We start from the raw sequence: 17,808 nt of genomic DNA, 5'->3' as shown, positions 1-17,808 counted from the left end.
TGCACATTTTATTCCAATTGGTTAAGGGTATTAGGATACTCGGGGGGTTTAATATCTTAGGGTTAGAGTAGGATGACCTCCCAAAATGTTGAAATTCCAGAGTTTTCTCAAATAAAACAAAACGTGGTAGCAAGCTAGATAGATTTATTTATGTATGTTTTAAAATGTTAAACCAGACATATAATAGAAATTCTATTTTTATTTAGTAAAGTATGAATGTTAGAGGCATCATTATAGTTCACATAAAAAGAATTTAACTCAGTATGCAATTAAAATTATAATTTCTCTAAACTAATCTATTATTTTTTGGTAGTCTATGATTCTTTGGTTTTGTGAAAATTTAATTGCTTTTAAAGCATGACAGCAATCCTGTAGATGTATTTAGGGTTGTGCATTTTTAAATAAAGACAATAAAAACATCAAATTCAAATTTAATGATGATAAAAAATGATTTTACTTCCCCAACATGCATTATTATTTATTTACATTATTATAAATTTCTTTGGAGATGAATACTAGAAAATTTTCGATAAATTTAACTTTATATATAATAAAATTTTCTAATATTGTAAAATTAGAAAAGAAGAATTAATTATCTTGGGTATGTTATATCTCCCAGTGGAGCTGGGGTCTTTGCTAAGATTATGGATTCTATTATAACTACTGAACTCTGTAATACACTATTATATGATATTTACATAATGTAAGATGGATGTTGTAGAAAATGCTAATCTTGAAGACTGAAATACTTAGTCTGAGAGTTCTAAGACCACATATATAGATTAATATATATAATCTAGCAGTGATAATGTTATTATACTCTATTAATTATAGTACCATAAAAAAAATATAACAATATTATTATTTAAGTGCTAGATCTATGTTTATAAAATATATTAATATGTCTTATAATCTATGTTTGTTGATAATCATGTTCTCCTTTAGATAGTTGCTGTGTTTAATAATTTAATTTTAATTTTATGATTGAACTGAAATTTTCTAGATCTTAATAATCTTATAATTTTCTATAATATGTGGTTTGAGAGTTCTAAGAAATTTTCTGGCTCTTCCTCATTTTTTTTCTCTCTTTTGTGTTTGGTAGTATGCTCATCAAACGCATGTGTAGCACTAGTGCAACAAAAAAGAGGACACCATCTGCAAGATTTGTCAGCAGGTACATCATCTGTTGTCATGTTTGCTGATTTGCTAATTAAGAATCTTTTCTTTACTTATTATATGTTATCTCTCAATTCCATTCTCACTTGGAGGACTTGGGCAGTTACTATTTGATCACTTTCAAATGACTGCCTAGATTAAAACACATGGTAAAAGGGTTGAAATGCTTTTATTCATTTTTTGTGACGGTTTTGCCCCATAAAGAGGCACTTGTACAGGAGGAGCTCATTGTTTGTGGATGCAAGGCCACCTATGTCTTGCTGAAACCAGGAGCAAAGTTGACTGAAGAGCTCGAGTGATGTCTTCCTTCAAAGGCATCCCAACATTGTATGGAGTTGTATGGCATTGAGTCATGTAGAGCTGTGCATGGCCAGAATGCCAGTCTTTTGCATTTAAACAAGGGAAAGAAATTATATCTTATAACAATTGATATAATATCATTTGAACTTGTATATAATCAAAATTTTTAACATTGTAAAATTAGAAAAGAAGATCTTGGGTATGCTATATCTCCCAGCGGAGCTGGGGTCTCTGCTAGTCATCATACTCATATATTTAAACGAAAGAGCCCGTATAATAATGGCATATGCTAGCGTCACTTATTCTGGGCATATGCCAAAATCTAACGGCTGAGATTAAACAATGGGGAGTCGTGACTTTTGGGATCATAAAAAATTTCAAATGTCTTTTAGGGCACATGACCACAAGGAGACAGCGTCGATCATCGCTAGCGGGAAGGTACTCTCTCTCTCTCTCTCAATCTCGCAATCTCACAAGCCTGTGATGAAAGGAACACACCCTTCTCCTCGGGACAGCCACAGCTCCATGGCCGTCGGGTCTAAGCTCTATGTGTTTGGTGGTACCGATGGAACCAGCACGCTCGATGGCCTCTTTGTTTTGGATAATGGTAAGCTCCGAGTTCTATCATTTTTTTTTTCTCATTCTTAATGCAGCTACCAACACCTGGGGGAAACCCGACGTTTTTGGTGATGTTCCTGCTCCAAGAGAAGGACATAGCACGTCTCTCATTGGTGACAACCTGTTCATGTTTGAGGGATGTGGGAAATCCAGCGATCACTCAGAGTAGGAGTATTACAACGTCCATGTTTTGAACACGAGTAATATTCTGTTATCTTTCCATGTTTTCTTCTAATTTTGTTTTTTCCTGTAGATACTTTTGTCTGGAAGAAGATTTCTACCACTGGAGTCTTGCCTATTCCTCAGGATAGCCATACCTGCTCTTCCTATAAGAACTGTTTCGTTGTCACGGGTGGCGAGGATGGTAGTAATCCAGAAACAATGGCATGGTGGGAGGTAAAGATGACTGGTGCCGAGCTGATGCCAGGAGCCGGGCACACAACAATCAGCCATGGAAAGTTTCTCGCTTGTAAGTAGATTTGTTTCCTGTTGGTCTCTCATGGGGCTTTTACGTATTTTGTAGCGACTGGTGTTTGGGCGACTTCGAATCCCTCTGGTCCCGGGCCTTCTCCACGTTTCTCCCTTGCAGGAGATTCCGTGGATGCAAAGCAAGGCATATTATTCTTCTATGAGGGATGTAACAAAGAGCTTGAAGCTCTGGATGACATGTATTTCCCTTTTATTGACATTGCTGCCATTCTTGACAATATGGTTGCTGTTTTTATGTGAAGAGATGCTGAGGGAGAAAGATCCATCAGAACCAAAGCTATCCATGCATAAGGAATGTAAGAGAAGGTGGCAAAAGTATCATGCCACACCATTCGTGCTAGACAAGCAACGGGATGCGGACAAGAGCTTGGTTTCATCTCACGGAGGTATCTGCGGAAAACCTTGGACCTCTCCAATTTTTCCCTGTCAAACTCATGCTACAGAGTTTCAAGCTCACGTTCAGCTGCTAGGTGAGAAGATGTTCGAGGCTAGAGAAAGTGACGTATTCAACTAGCTAGAAGCGTCCATCGATGGGAAACTCTTCCGTGGGCTGCTCTTCTCGTACAAGCCTGGCTTTGCTCAGGCAGTGCAATCTTACATGGCAAGGTTTGTTTCATTTGATCCTCAGTTACTCTCTAAAGCCAGGAAGGAAAACATCACAGGAGGAAACCACAGGACGTCCAAAAGGCCGTAGTAAAGGCTAAACCATGTGTATGCAGCTGCATTGGAGGATTTGGTTGGGTCGCTGACGCAAGGAAAGTTTGCCGACTTTGTGGTGTTGTCCGAGTCTCCTTTTGGACAGGGCACGGGCATTTTTTCTCGAGTGGTTACGTTCATTGGTGGAAATATTGCCTTCCTGTTATTCCATAATTATTTGGTCTTTTAAATATAGCATATTTGCGAGAAGATTGGTGAGGAGAAAGCAGCCAGAATCATCAAGCAGCTGGTAAAGACCTTCAAATAGATTTATTTGAGGGGCGTGGTTCACCAGGATCTCAAGCTCGACAACATTCTTTCCAAGCTAAACATGTGCGACAAAGTACCTTTAGGAGATATCACCACAGCGAAGTACATGGCAGCTGAGGTGGTGGAGAACAAGGATTGGAGCTCTACATGACAGCCTACTCTACTTTCTTACAGACAAAGCCATGAACTGTTTTTAAAAAAGCCATTTCTGAAGGAATAAGACAGCATTAAATAAACTGTTGTGTACATAATATTTGTACATTAACTCAGGGCATAGAAATGATTTCCGTGTTTGATTTTATTTAGTGTTTTGCTCTCTCTCGTAAAGGTTTTAGGTAAAAAACAAAATGTCTATATGTCGTTCCTAAAAATGCTTAAAACATTCAAAAGGAAATGTGCAGGCAGAAAACAGTTCAGAAGAGTGACCTGCACATACAAGAATCTCTATTCTATTGGCTATTGCTATGTTTGCTTGAATACAAAACAGAAAAAAAAACCAAAAAAAACTTATCGATAAGAAACTGCATCATTGCATGACGATCTAAACAGAACTAACACCTACCCAAAGCTATTCTACTTTGCTGAAATCTACTAGCCTATTATACAAATTGAAATAACTAGCTGGAAATGGGCCACAAAAGAAAGCAGAAAACTGTGGATGCCATTTTAGAAGGGGATGTAATTGGAGCAAATGCTACTGAAAATCAAGAACTCATACCTTTTACCACTAATGTGGAGATTTGTTTGGAAACTAATATGGGCAAAAACAATGCTTGCAGAATATGTGAAACTGGAGATGTTATGCCAATTGGCAACACCCATGGATTTGTCAAAAATTGCAGCATTAAGATCGACAAGCTGTGAAGGAGTGGTGTAAAAAAGAGTGCTCCCGGCCTTGAGAACGACTTGGGCATGAAGCAAGTTCGAGCGGCTTAAAAGAAAATGCCAGCAGTAAGTTCCTATTTCCTTTTCACCATTACTAACTTCATTTGCTTGCGTTTTTCTTTTTTGTATTCTCTGGACATCAACATCTCTTATGTCTATGGCTGGAAAACATTTTTGGTGGCTGCCGAGAACAACTGCAGAATGAAAACAAGTTGGAACGAAAAGGAAAACGAGGGAGTTGAAATGTAAAGAAAGAATTGTAAAACGTTTATTGATATATAAATAAAGACCAAAGTTGAATCGAGATCTTTCGCTAATCATCCAATATATTTAAATGAAAGAGCCTCATTGATCATTGCAGTAGATGGCCCTAATTATTTTAATCTATACATATAAATTTAATATAATATTGGAAGTTTAAAACCAAATAATGAAAAATATGCAGCTTATTCACAATGAAATATTTTAGAATACTTCTCAAGAAACGGAAATAAAAATAAATAAAAAAACACAATTATAAATGATATGAGCAACTAATGGGTGGTCTTGATAAATTATTAAAAGAGATAAATCCCTATGCTAATGCATTCAAAAAATGGTAAGAAATAGAGAATCAAGAGTTAAATTCAAAACATATTCAAGGAGGCATAAGTGATATTGTAATACATATAAAAGGCAATTGGACAACTGATCCAAGATGATATAATGCACTAGGTTCAAATGATTTTAAACATTTAGTTGTACAAAGATGGTATTCATTGACCCTACTCTACCCCAGTATAGAGTAGAACATTACCATTCATTTATCATCATAAAATTTCAGCATTCATAACAGTGTTATAAAGCCTTAATTTTAAATATAAATACATGAATATAGGGAGATAATAATCTTATTTCAGATTTATAAAAAAAACTACAGAAACAATGTTTATGATATATAATAGAATACTTTCTATTTTAAATATTACTCTCAAAAAATTCATGAATATAAATATTAGGTTAAAAGGGAATATCAATGATAAATATGTAAAATATTATAATTTTATAAAAGAAAATATAACACATAAAGCTAACATCTTTCACTTATTATCATGCAATTCCAAAACTTTCAGTCTGAAATGATGAAAAGAGAAACTCCATAATAATGTTTATATTTTTTAAATTTAAAAGATGTATACACTTTAAATGAGTTTTTAAATATATATTAAATATATTTTTAACATCACTATATTTGAGTGTAATTAAGTTACACATACTTTATTAAGAGGAAAAATTATAGAGTTTAATAAATCATCAAATAATAATATTTTTATCAATTATATAGAGATTTCAAATAAAATAAAAAATTAGTTATTAAACAAATGACTCATCTGGCCATGGGATCCCATAGTGAGAAATTCCATTTATAGAATATCCAAGACTTCACTCAACAATCAGAATTTTAAATATGATATAATGTACTGAGTTATATTTATTATGTTATTATGTGTGTTGGTGATAGAATCAATTGTAGAAGATATTTTTAATATAAATATTATGTTATGTTTAACTATATATCTTATAATTATGATTGTGTTAAAAATTACAATTACGTTTACAACTCTTTGGAATTATTAAAATATCAAAAATAAAGACGTGCTCCCAGCATAGCTGGGACTTTTGCTAGTACTTCTTTATTTAAAAGTGCTATTGGCATCGGGGGACAGATATTCTCTTACCCTTCGATTTGTCAAATCAATGGTTTAGATGTAATACTTTCTTAAAAACAGTTATTATGGCTCTTTGTATCTGAGGGTTTCATATTTGTACTGATTGTGGACGTGATCAATTCTTGCACCCTTATGGATTGACACTGTAACCAACTGGACAGGTGCGTGCTCTCTCTCTCTCTCTCTCTCTCTCTCTCTCTCTCTGTCTGTCTGTGTGTGTGTGAGCGCACGCACATGCATGCACACACACGTGCAATTCTGATGGTATACTTGTTTGCTACAACTCATATTATATCAATACACTGATGGTTTTTCTGTTAGTTTTTGCTTTTGTTGTAAGTTCAAAACTCGTATTGTGTCAGATATCTATTAAGGAGCCTATTATGGAAGTATGCTGCAGAAAATCGGTAGGAGGCTTTCATGTCTCTGATTATCTAAAGTGCTTTTTGTGCCTTCAATATCTGTAAGTCCATAGCGATTTGATTGAATATAGCATAACTACCACATGTGGTTTTTGAAAAACAGAGAATAGCTGCATTACAGTCGACTATACTGCAAAGCTAAAACTATTTTAGGTAAGCAGTTCGGTGTGTCAATGTTGTAGCAATTAATTTCATCAGTTATAATCTCCCTAGGCATTAGTGAAAACGAGATGGTGGTAGGTGCCATGGATACTGCCACCTGAAAAAGAGCAGCCTGGGGAGGATGAACTGGCAGCTTTGAGAGAAAAGCAGTGATAGCAGCTTCAAGAAATGGCAGCAGCAAAACTATCCTCAAAGCTTATTGATTTAGAAAATGAGGCGGAATACTTGAAGAACCTTTTTCGGGATCTAGACTGATTGAAGTAGTATATGTAAAGCTAACGGAGAAAGCATTAAGGTGTTAAAAGATAGTGAATAGTGGTGACATTCTAGCATCACAAAAGTACCCTCTGCTCAAAAATGCAGAAAGCCTTTTATTCAAGGAACAGTTGTGTATATCAAATTTTCTTTTTGTCAGCTGTTGTGTGCTTGGCATTGGCAATTGAAGCGAAAAAGAAAGCAAAGATTTTTTTACAAACAACAGCACCACTGGCAGAAAACCCAAAAAATCGGGATCGTGCACTTGATAGACACATTCGAGCAAGGCAAAGATGTTAAGAAGAGTCCCTGCAGAGAGAGCACAAGCAACAAATGGAAGAAGAGTATCGCTTGTACATCTTTTACATCTTTTTCTTTCTAAATATTTACAACTCTTTCTCATCGTAGGAAAACCTGGAGAAGTATCTAGAGGAGTTGAAGGCCAGGCATTGTGAAGTTTCAACAAAGGTAGACCAAAGAAAACAGCAGAAAGTTTGCACAACCAACGGCCATGGTACTGTAGTTGCAGACTCACGGTCAAAAGTGAAAAGCTGACTGCCGTGTAGAGAGAACAAATGAAACTCTTAATGCAAGCAACCTTTGGACGAAGATACTTTTGGCATGAATGATGAGGACTGGCATATGTACAAGCAAATGGACAGAGACTACAAAGAAGAAGTAGATGAAGATGAAGCAGAACTCAGTCGTCTAACCTCGAAACTCAAGGTATATCACTTTCGTCACTACTTTTCTTTTCCCTTTCTAACTGCTTTACTTCCAGGAAATTGATCTTTCATATACTTCAGCGCCACCACCCGGACTGCAGGAAATAGTGCCAGAGTTTGTAATACAACGGCCTCTTACTGAGAAGGACTACCAAATAGTACTTGGTGTGGAACGATTCAGAGATATTCTTCCAGCCTCTAGATCAGGCAGAAGTGGGAGAAATGGCATCCATTGCCATGAGGAGAGTGCCAAACTAACTCGTCAGCCGAGTTATGGATGGGATGATTCTACTCACAGGTGGAAACTGATCCCAGAGGAATACATCCACTGGACATCCACCCTCTATCAAGAAGTGCACAGCCGCATCTCAATTAACGGCACGGTGGGAGAAAAGATCAAGCTACAACGATCTGTCAGACAAGGATGCCCGCTAGCCCCTTTTTTATTCCTGTTTGTGGCAGACGGACTCGCCCATTACCTCGCACGCCCCGAAGGCCCGCAGGGTCTCACCCTCCCGGGCTGCAGAGCCATACACCAGGACGCGGTAGTTAATGCGCAGAATGAGCTTCGGTCAACAGTGTTCGCCGACGACACGGGAATAATCACCAAGGGAACACCGGACAACCTGAATAAAGTAAAAGTGGATCTGGAACTTTTTAGCACAGCGGCAGGTTCAAAAATCAACTGGGGGAAATCAATCGGCATCTGGCTCCCTCAAGGCCCCCCGCCGGCATGGGGTCGAGAATGGGATTTCAAGTGGCTGCAAGAGCAAGACACCACCAGGTACCTGGGATTCCAAGTGGGGAGACGGTACGATCCAGTCCCCCAGAACCAGAAGGCAGTGGAAAAACTGCGTGATCAATTGAAATTCTGGGCTTCAAGACAACTCTCCTTCTCAGCGAGATGTGTGGTAGCAAACAGCATTCTCCTGGGGGCGATCTGGTTCCTAGCAACCTCATGGAATCTGGACAGCCAGAACATGAACAAGCTAATAAGGGCGTATGTCTGGAAAGAATCGGCAACACCATTGAGAGGAGGAGCGAAAGTGAAATGGTCATCCGTCACCAAGGCCAAACACGAAGGAGGATTAAACATCATAGATATTGAAGAACAGTGCAAGGCGTTGCTCATCAAAATATTCATCAGAATGCATCTACCCGGCGACCAACCATGGAAACTTCTCCTCTGCCGGCAGTTCTTAAAAGTCGTTCCGGACAGACTTGAACACACGAGACAAAACTGGAAAAGTGATGAACGATGGCTCTTCGCCGATGCACCGCTCAAGATGATAAAAGGCCACACCTTCTCTGGCAAGCTTTTCAAGCTGTGGAAACAGTTCAAGCTTAAGGTGACACACAAGTGGCCCGCCAATGTGTTCGAAATCAACCACCAACCAATTTTCCTCAACACGTTCATGCGATACAGGGGAAAAACTTTGGGAGATACGGGAGACCGAGGCTTGGACCACACCAGTCGGCTCCTGCATGCGGCAGGGCTGCGGACGTTTGTCGAAGCAGATACGATGCTACAGCCAGGGAACACAAGTCGAAATCGAGATATGCTGCGAGCGTTCTATGGCTTGGAAATGTCATCCCACAGACTACGACAGTTTCAAAGAGCCTTCTTCGAAGCCAAGAGAACTCTAATGAGTTCCAACCGACCAGAGGACAGCACCACTCCCACATGGTGGGAGGACGGGGGGAAAATCTGGTGTGTCTCGCAAGACGACAAGTCGGTAGGACACTATTTTGAGGTAGGCACCGCCGGCCGACTACTGCCGCATGAGGTCACGGGGGAACCGAGCCCGTTCCTGCGCTCGCCTGAAGCTAGGCCAGTACGAGTTGTGTCATTGAACAAGAAAACGGCAGATGTAGACCCTCAGGTAGCCCGAGGGGGGTTCTACAGACTCTACTGGTTCAGACAGCAACCAATCGAAGAACTAGCATGGGATCCCAAAGAGTGGGAATGAAAGGGGGGGAAGAAGGAAGGCATCTTCAAGTACGAGGCCAGGCTGGGAAGAAGCCTGGTGAGACCAGAAACGGACAGCTTGTTGGTCAAGAAAATGAAAACACGGCAAATGGAGACTTTCACCCGAGCCAGGACTGTCAGAAATCTGTGGAAGGGAAGATGGGCTGCAAAGACAAAGTACTTTATGTGGTTGTGCATGCAAGAGCGACTGCCGTCCAAAGCCAATACCCACCTGCCCCGACTGGATTGTGACCACTGTGGAATGAAGGAAACACAACGGCACATACTGTGGGAGTGCGACAGAGCACAAGATGTGTGGGAATGTACGTGCAGGCTGCTACGCTCACTCAGTCACCAAGGCAAGACTGTCTTGACGTACACAGCGGCTTTATGGGGAGATGCGGTGCAAGGACAGTGGGATAGACCAGACACATGGGTGTGGGAAAAGAAGGGCGAGCCTGAAGAGGAGGCACCACACTTCGATCAACTCAACCGGAAGCGTACGAATGTCTCTGGGGTACCCCCTGAAGTTCTAGATTTGATAAGGGGGGTGACTCTCTGGGAGATATGGAAAGCAAGATGCAACAGGATTTTCAACAATAAAGACGACAAGCCTCAGATAGTAGCAACGTGAGTGTGGGCTCATATGATCACTGCTGCTGCTTCCAAGGTACTACAATTGGAACAAAGAGGCAAGATGGAACAAGTGTCACGAGAGGCAGACCTGTGGGACTTCCTGTGGGAAGATGATGAGACCGGAAAACGTGAGTGGAAATGGACTCCACCAAGCGAATGGCTTCAGACGACGTTCTCCAGACAGAAATCGCAGTCAAGCTCGCCAATCCCCCTTTCATCAACTCAGTCCACCCGCAGCTCTAGTTAGAAACATTCACTCTTTGTTGGTTTCGAGTGTGTCAAAACTATACCCAGTTTAAGGCCTTTCTGGTAAATAAAAAGCCCCGTTCAACAAAGTTGGACTAGAGTCAAGCTCAACAAGGTCTTCTTTCCCTGCTGATTCTTCCAAGCCCGTTCCCTTGGCTGTGGTTTCGCTAGATAGTACAATGGGAATCTCGTTAATCCATTCATGCACGTCACTAATTAGATGACGAGGCATTTGGCTACCTTAAGAGAGTCATAGTTACTCCCACCGTTTACCCGCGCTTGGTTGAATTTCTTCACTTTGACATTCAGAGCACTGGGCAGAAATCACATTGCGTCAACATCTGCAAGGACCATCGCAATGCTTTGTTTTAATTAAACAGTCGGATTCCCCTTGTCCGTTCCAGTTCTGAGTCAGTTGTTCGATGCCTAGGGAATGCCCCCCGGGGGGAGCGTTCTGCGTCCGTCACCAGGTCGGCATGCTGGGGCCCGCCCTCGCTGCGCAAGCAGCTCGGGTAGACCGCCAGCAGCCTACAGGGTCAAGCCGCAGACCCCTAAGCCCAACCCTCAGAGCCAATCCTTTTCCCGAAGTTATGGATCCGTTTTGCCGACTTCCCTTACCTACATTGTTCCATTGACTAGAGGCTGCTCACCTTGGAGACCTAATGCGGTTATGAGTACGACCGGGCAAGCTCAGCACTCGCTCCTCCAGATTTTCAAGGACCACCGGGGGCGCACCGGACACCGCAGGACGTGCGGTGCTCTGCCGGCCGTGAGACCCTATCTCCGGTTGAACTGATTTCAGGGTCGGCAGGCCGTTAAAAAGAAAAGAGTACTCTTCCCGGGGCCCCTGCTAGTGTCTCTGGATTTGTCAGCGTTACCACCCACTGCCTTGTCCCGGTTCGGGAATATTAACCCGATTCCCTTTCGATGGGCGGCGTGCATTGCGCCCTTCACACAGGATTTCCCCATCGCTTAGGATCGACTAACCCATGTCCAATTGCTGTTCACATGGAACCTTTCTCCACTTCAGTCTTCAAAGTTCTCATTTGAATACTTGCTACTACCACCAAGATCTGCATTGGGGGCCGTTTCACTCGGGCTCGCGCCCAGAGCTGTGCCACCAACCCCCACGCCCTCCTACTCATCAGGGCCTCGCAATCGCCGTGAGGGCCGGGCATAGACCGCGCGCTTAAGTGCCATCCATTTTCGGGGCTAGTTGATTCGGCAGGTGAGTTGTTACACACTCCTTAGTAGATTTCGACTTCCATGACCACCGTCCTGCTGTCTTAATCAATCAACACCCTTTGTGGGATCTAGGTTAGCGCGCACTTTGGCACCATAGCCTGGCTTTCTGTTCATCCCGCATCGCCAGTTCTGAGGAGAATGCGGAGGAGGTTTTCAAGCAGGCTGCTTTCCATGGAAAATGCGAAGGTGACGCTTTCTTGAATACAAAAAGCTGGAACCTATCACAAGGTGATCAACGCACATGGAATCAGCTGCGACCGTACTGTCGCTGTGACTGCCAGGGATGTGAAGGGGGGATTGTCTGGCTTGACTCCTTGTTCTGGTATATGCTCAACAACCTGGACAAGTTCTGGACAGACAAGAGTTTGACGTCGTCAGACCGTCTCACCATCTTCCTGTCCTTGCTCATGGCCAATCCGCAGGTGATCCTCCAGATAGCCGCCTTCCTTTAAATCCGAGAATGGATGCAGGCAGCTGCTATCGAGGTGGCAAAAAAGCCAGCTAACCCGGATCTGGAGTTTATCCCACACGGACAAACAAAGATGAACATATGTAAGTTCATCCCAGTCCAGCAGTACAAGTCCCCCACGTCCTCACGACGAGATGGTAGTGAGAGTAATGGAGCTTTCTCACCTACCTTGTCCTCACAACGCACGCCGGCAAAGTCTCGAGGCTTACCACTGAATCGGAAACGTGATCGTCCCGAAGGACAAACGTCCACAGGATTGACGTCACAGGAGACGGGCACACCACCATCAATTTCCAAGACATCCGAGGCCAATGCGAGCTCGACCAAGCAAAAGCTCTGCAAAAGGCTCGGCGCAAGAAAACAGCGTTAAAAAAAATTCTGTTCTCTTCTTCTATGTTTGGAGTCTAATGATAATGCTCTCGTGATTGCTAATACAGTGTACCTTACACTACATCAATCATCTGGCCGGATGAAAATGGCTGGTCAAAGAGGAAACGGAAAATGAACAAAAATTCGTACATCTCCGATATATCAGCACTGGTTTCGAAAGAATCAATGTCCGCACCCTTATAAGGGAGTGCATGGAGTTGATTGGCCTGGATACGGAACTCCTGGATCCCATTGTCTTTGGCTGGAGTTATGAATCCCAGATCAAACACGACTTCTACAAGCCCAAAGAGGTCTTCTGCAACTGGGACACCCTCGAGCCTCTTACTTGCAAATGCAAACGATGGCCATGGGCAACTTACCTCGACGAGACTGGGCATGTACGAACACTGGATCCAAAGATCCTAGGTTCACGGACACTCACGACCGTCATCGAGAAAGGTCTCAATCACATCACCCCGAAACCACTAAACACAGCAAGTTTGTGGAGATCATTGCTGAAGTTTGTGGAGCTTGGGATCAGATCGCCAGTATCATCCCGGATGTTTACATCTGTAACTGGCCTAGTAATGAAGCAGCTGTTAAACAGCATATTAATTACAGGGTTCGCATGACGGTAAAAAATTGCCAGAGCACACCCACCATGGATGTGATGACCTCCCCCGAGGCACAACAGCAATTGGACTGGGTACATCAACACTTATATATCAGTGGTGCTGATAAAGCAGCCAACACACCCACTTTCTTTTGCAAAACGTTAGCCCGTGGGGAAGCACTTGCAAGGATGAATAGTGACGATTTCTCATTAGCGATCTCGGACAACAATGTCCCGGAAACGCCTGAGAGGATTGTCAAACAATTACTTGGCGATCCTATCCTACAGGAATTCCCGCCTCAAAAACCAGATCTCCCGTACCTTATGGGAATCTATAAGGCACATAAAAATAAGATGCGTTGGTTAATGAATGCAGATGGATGTGTTTTCTCGGAAATCATAGTTTGTCTTACAGCTATCCTGAATGGGATACAAGAGGCACTACAAAACGTAGCTGATGATTTCTACGCACGGGCAAAGTTCTTCGGAGGAAAAACAAATGCGTGTTGGATCCTTGGATCAACACAAGAATTTGCAATTAATCTCCCTGATAAGATCACAACGATCTACATAGGTGATATAACCAAGTGCTATGAGGCTATCCCCCTTGAAGGAGATCAAGGCCTTACGACGGCTATGACACACCTTGTCAATATTGCCTTCGCGCACCAAAATCACCTCCAAAAGGACCTCTTTCTGATCCAAAAGAAAAATGGTGATTTCGAGGCCAAATGGAAACCTCTACGCCACTCATCAGTGAAAGCCACTAGAATGGATCCTACAAAAGTAATCGAGATGAATAATTTCATCATCCGACATACATATGTTCGGTTGGGAAACAGAGTATGGAGACAAGTCCGGGGAATCCCCATGGGCTTTTCATGCTCACCCTTGTGGTGCAACTTATATCTGTTCTACTTCGAGTATAATTTCCTTACTCAACTAGCATGACTAGGCCGCTATGATTTGCTTCGCCTTTTCGAGCATACCTTCAGATATATGGACGATCTTGTTTCGATGAACAATCCCATGATCCTCCGATTTCTCGACCCCAACCAGATTGAATCCGAAGGAAATCCGTTTTGGATATATCCATTACGATTCCTTGCCATGCAAAATGAAATGGATAATCCATTCATTAGCACAGATGGATCACTGGTAAATCTGGCTGCTCATTTCTTGAGCCTTCAAATCCAGATCATTCGGGTAGATGGTACCTTTTTAACTACAAAGTATGATAAAGGCCGATCACTTCCATTCAAGGCCTCGATGTATATTCATCGAGACTCAAACAGACCCGTGATGAACTCATCTAAAGTCATCCTAGGACAAGCTTTCACACTATTCTATCTTATAAACACTGCCGGTGGGATTGTTCTCGAGATTGATAATCTTGTGGAATGCTTCGTGGAAAAAGGATTCCATCAATATGCATCAAGACGACTTATCTTGCGCAGCCTAGATCGTATCACTTTGACCAGCCCCTTAACACCGATGCAACCAGTGCTTGAAATTCTCTTTGACCTTTGGAGAGAACCAGCTAAGCGCCCACCACAACTCGACGACTCAGCAAATTCAAGCTGAGAACCAGGAATCTTGTCGTCTAGACAATTTTGGCAACATATCGAAACTTAATAGAGCCGATATAATTGCCCGTTTGGACTATGAACAAAAAAGTCCTTTTGAATTTACCATGAAGTTGTTGGTCAAGCACTAAGTAAATAACATTGACGCTGACCATTGACTATATTTGTGCTCTGATAATTAATGCAACACAAATCCTGCTCTCTTTTTGAGACATACCCACACGCATAAATTATTCTATAAAAACAAAAAAAAGTTTTTAAGGAATTCCACTTTATCCCATCGACAATTTCAATGGGACAATGATGGACGTGGCATGGTAAAATACAAAACTTTGGATTCCTCGCAAGATCTTGCGCCCATTTAGAAACCGTACGGATAGGCAAACCTAATTACAAGCTATAGTTATTCGACTTCATGGTTGTGGGCGCTGGATTTTCTCACACTGAAAGGTATGAGGAGACTGGAAAAACCCTAACTTTAGGGTTTCTCGCTTCAATCCACCACCGCCGCATTCTCCAAGAGCGCGTCTACAAGCAGAGCAAGTGTGGGTCGCCACAAGGCCGCGCGATAGCGCCACCACACTCATTCCTAGCACACGCCAGGATCAATAGCCGCTTCGTCGCTTACCGCAAGAAGGAGCAGCAGCAACGAAGTGCATGCTTGGGCATAGCTCCAAACGAGCTCACACCCACCACTAAGGTCGCGAGGAATCTCACTACCGCATTCCTGGCCACACTTGCTACCGAATCCAGCGAGAAGAGGGAGAGAGCTCTACGCATCAGGATGGAGATCCATTCCATGCTGAGCAAGGAGAAGAAACAGCTAGATATGTACGTGGAGACTTGCCTGGTAGACATGTACTGCAAGTGTGGCGAGCTTGAGGAGGCTCGCAGCATTTTTGACTCCATGGGAACCCGGAGTGTTGTGTCCTACAACACAATCATCCAGGGCTGCAACTCGAACGGGCAAGCTGAACTTGCTCTGGAGTACTACTCTGCCCTGAGAGCTGATACCACCATTCAACCTGACAATCGGACTCATGTCGTGGTGATCAGCACCTGCTCCACACTTGCTACCGAATCCAGCGAGAAGAGGGAGAGAGCTCTATGTATCGGGATGGAGATCCATTCCATGCTGAGCAAGGAGAAGAAACAGCTAGATATGTACGTGGAGACTTGCCTGGTAGACATGTACTGCAAGTGTGGCGAGCTTGACGAGGCTCGCAGCATTTTCGACTCCATGGGAACCCGGAGTGTTGTGTCCTACACCGCGATCCTCAACGGCTGCAACTCGAACGGGCAAGCTGAACTTGCACTGGAGTACTACTCTGCCCTGAGAGCTGATAACACCATTCAACCTAATGCTTGCACCTACACCTGTATCCTTGTTGCTTGCGGGAGTGTGATGGCGATCAAGCTCGGGAGGGAGATTCACCAGCTGGCGAAGCATAAAGGGCTGCTGAAAAACAATCCAGTTCTGGCCTCCAGCCTGGTGAGCTTTTACGGCAAATGCGGCGATGTTGATTCTGCTCAGGAAGCGTTTGACGAGTGCCGAGCTCGGGACCACACGGGTCTCTGGACCTCTCTCATACAGGCTTACACTCTCCAGGGCCGATCGATCGAGGCCTTGGAGCTTTTCCATTCCATGACTCAGGAGGAGGGCTGTAAAGCTAACGATGTGACTTTTCTGACGGTGTTGAACGCTTGCAGCCATGGCGGTCTGGTCGAGAAAGGAAGGCAGCTTCTAGATGAAATGCCCAAGCAGTATGGAGTTGAGCCACGTCTGGAGCATTATGTGTGCCTGATCGATATGCTTGGGCGAGCTAACCTCCTCGACGAAGCGGTGAGAGTTCTCAGAGCCATGCCTTTTGAACCGGATGCAGTGGTTTGGAGGTCCCTGCTCGGAGCCTGCCGGAAGTGGAAGAATTACACGATCGGCAAACTCGCGTTTGAGCGTCTTGTGGAGATGGATCCCAAGAGTGGCAGGCCCTACGTGTTGATGGCCAATATATTTGGAAACCTGGGGATGCTCAGTGAAAGGGATGCTGTTGTGGAGAGAATGAGAGGTGAACGCAGCATCAGGAAGGCCGGGAGAAGCTGGTGGACGGATGCTAGCTCAGGGAAAGTGCATTCTCTGACTGTCGGTGATAGGAGTCACTCGCAGATCGACAAGATTGAGGCCAAGCTGAAGCAATTGTTGCCGAGAATGAAAGAGGAGGGGTATGCCAGCGATGTGATCAACGTTCTACAAGACATACCCGAGGAAGAGAGAGAGGATCACATGTGCGGCCACAGCGAGAAGCTTGCGGTGGCGTGTGCTCTGTTGAACTCACACCAGAAGGAGACCATCAGGACTGTGAAAAATCTGCGAGTTTGTGATGATTGCCATGCGGCCACTGCTGTCATCTCTAAGGTGGAAAAAAGGCGAATCATCATTAGAGATGCCAGTCGGGTTCATGTGTTCCAGGATGGCAGATGTTCCTGTGACAACTACTTTTGAAAACTGGTTCGTTTTTTCACAAACTTGTTTGCCTTTTCACCGACTACTTTTGAAAACTTCAAGAAGTACACCAATATAAAACTGAAATTTCATTTGCCATTTGAATGAATTGTTTTTTCCCTCTGATTCAACAGAACCTCCATAGTCCTTACCGCAAACTTGTCTGTTGAAACGGCAGTGACAACAAACATGAGAATGAAGGAGATGATGAGCTCCAGAATGAAGACCTGAGCATCTGATCCCACAGGAACTGTCACCCCGCCAGCATGTCCGGGACATAGATGACTTTCAAAGCAAATGAAGCCAGAACCGAACCCAGCACTTGTGCGGTAATACCGGAACCTGAAAGACTGTGGTGTGAAAAGATTTATAAAAAAGAGAAACAAAAAGCTTTTCTCGGTCTGAGTGCGGCAAAGCTGATGGTAACAGTGGGGTTGAGATGAGCTCCACAAATATGAGCTGTTGAGG

The 17,808-nt window shown here is 43.2% G+C and overlaps 2 protein-coding genes across 2 annotated transcripts; both read left to right on the top strand.

Annotated features, from left to right (window-relative positions):
* The first annotated feature begins 1,818 nt into the window (after positions 1-1,818).
* LOC9645898 (tip elongation aberrant protein 1) lies at positions 1,819-2,823 on the top strand. Its single transcript, XM_024674917.1, has 3 exons — positions 1,819-2,083; positions 2,348-2,563; positions 2,618-2,823. The coding sequence occupies exons 1-3, from the start codon at positions 1,819-1,821 to the stop codon at positions 2,821-2,823; spliced, it is 687 nt and encodes a 228-aa protein (XP_024530685.1).
* Positions 2,824-16,245: 13,422 nt separating this feature from the next.
* On the top strand, positions 16,246-17,340 carry LOC112346290 (pentatricopeptide repeat-containing protein At2g41080-like). The gene has a single exon (XM_024674916.1). The coding sequence runs from the start codon at positions 16,246-16,248 to the stop codon at positions 17,338-17,340; it is 1,095 nt and encodes a 364-aa protein (XP_024530684.1).
* The last annotated feature ends 468 nt before the right edge of the window (positions 17,341-17,808 follow it).

Source organism: Selaginella moellendorffii, unplaced genomic scaffold, assembly GCF_000143415.4.
Source record: "Selaginella moellendorffii unplaced genomic scaffold, v1.0 SELMOscaffold_13, whole genome shotgun sequence".
NCBI classification, from domain to species: domain Eukaryota; kingdom Viridiplantae; phylum Streptophyta; class Lycopodiopsida; order Selaginellales; family Selaginellaceae; genus Selaginella; species Selaginella moellendorffii.
The sequence above is the reverse complement of the archived record's forward strand: the minus strand, read 5'-3'. Positions and strand labels throughout refer to the sequence as shown.

What these genes read in the sequence shown, in the direction of transcription:
- LOC112346290 (XM_024674916.1), top strand. Translation starts at nt 16,246, where the DNA reads ATGGCGATCAAGCTCGGGAGGGAGATTCACCAGCTGGCGAAGCATAAA.
- LOC9645898 (XM_024674917.1), top strand. Translation starts at nt 1,819, where the DNA reads ATGGGGAGTCGTGACTTTTGGGATCATAAAAAATTTCAAATGTCTTTT. An exon ending in CCTCTTTGTTTTGGATAATG is followed by an intron (nt 2,084 to 2,347) that starts GTAAGCTCCGAG and finishes TTTTTCCTGTAG; the next exon opens with ATACTTTTGTCTGGAAGAAG. An exon ending in CCATGGAAAGTTTCTCGCTT is followed by an intron (nt 2,564 to 2,617) that starts GTAAGTAGATTT and finishes CGTATTTTGTAG; the next exon opens with CGACTGGTGTTTGGGCGACT.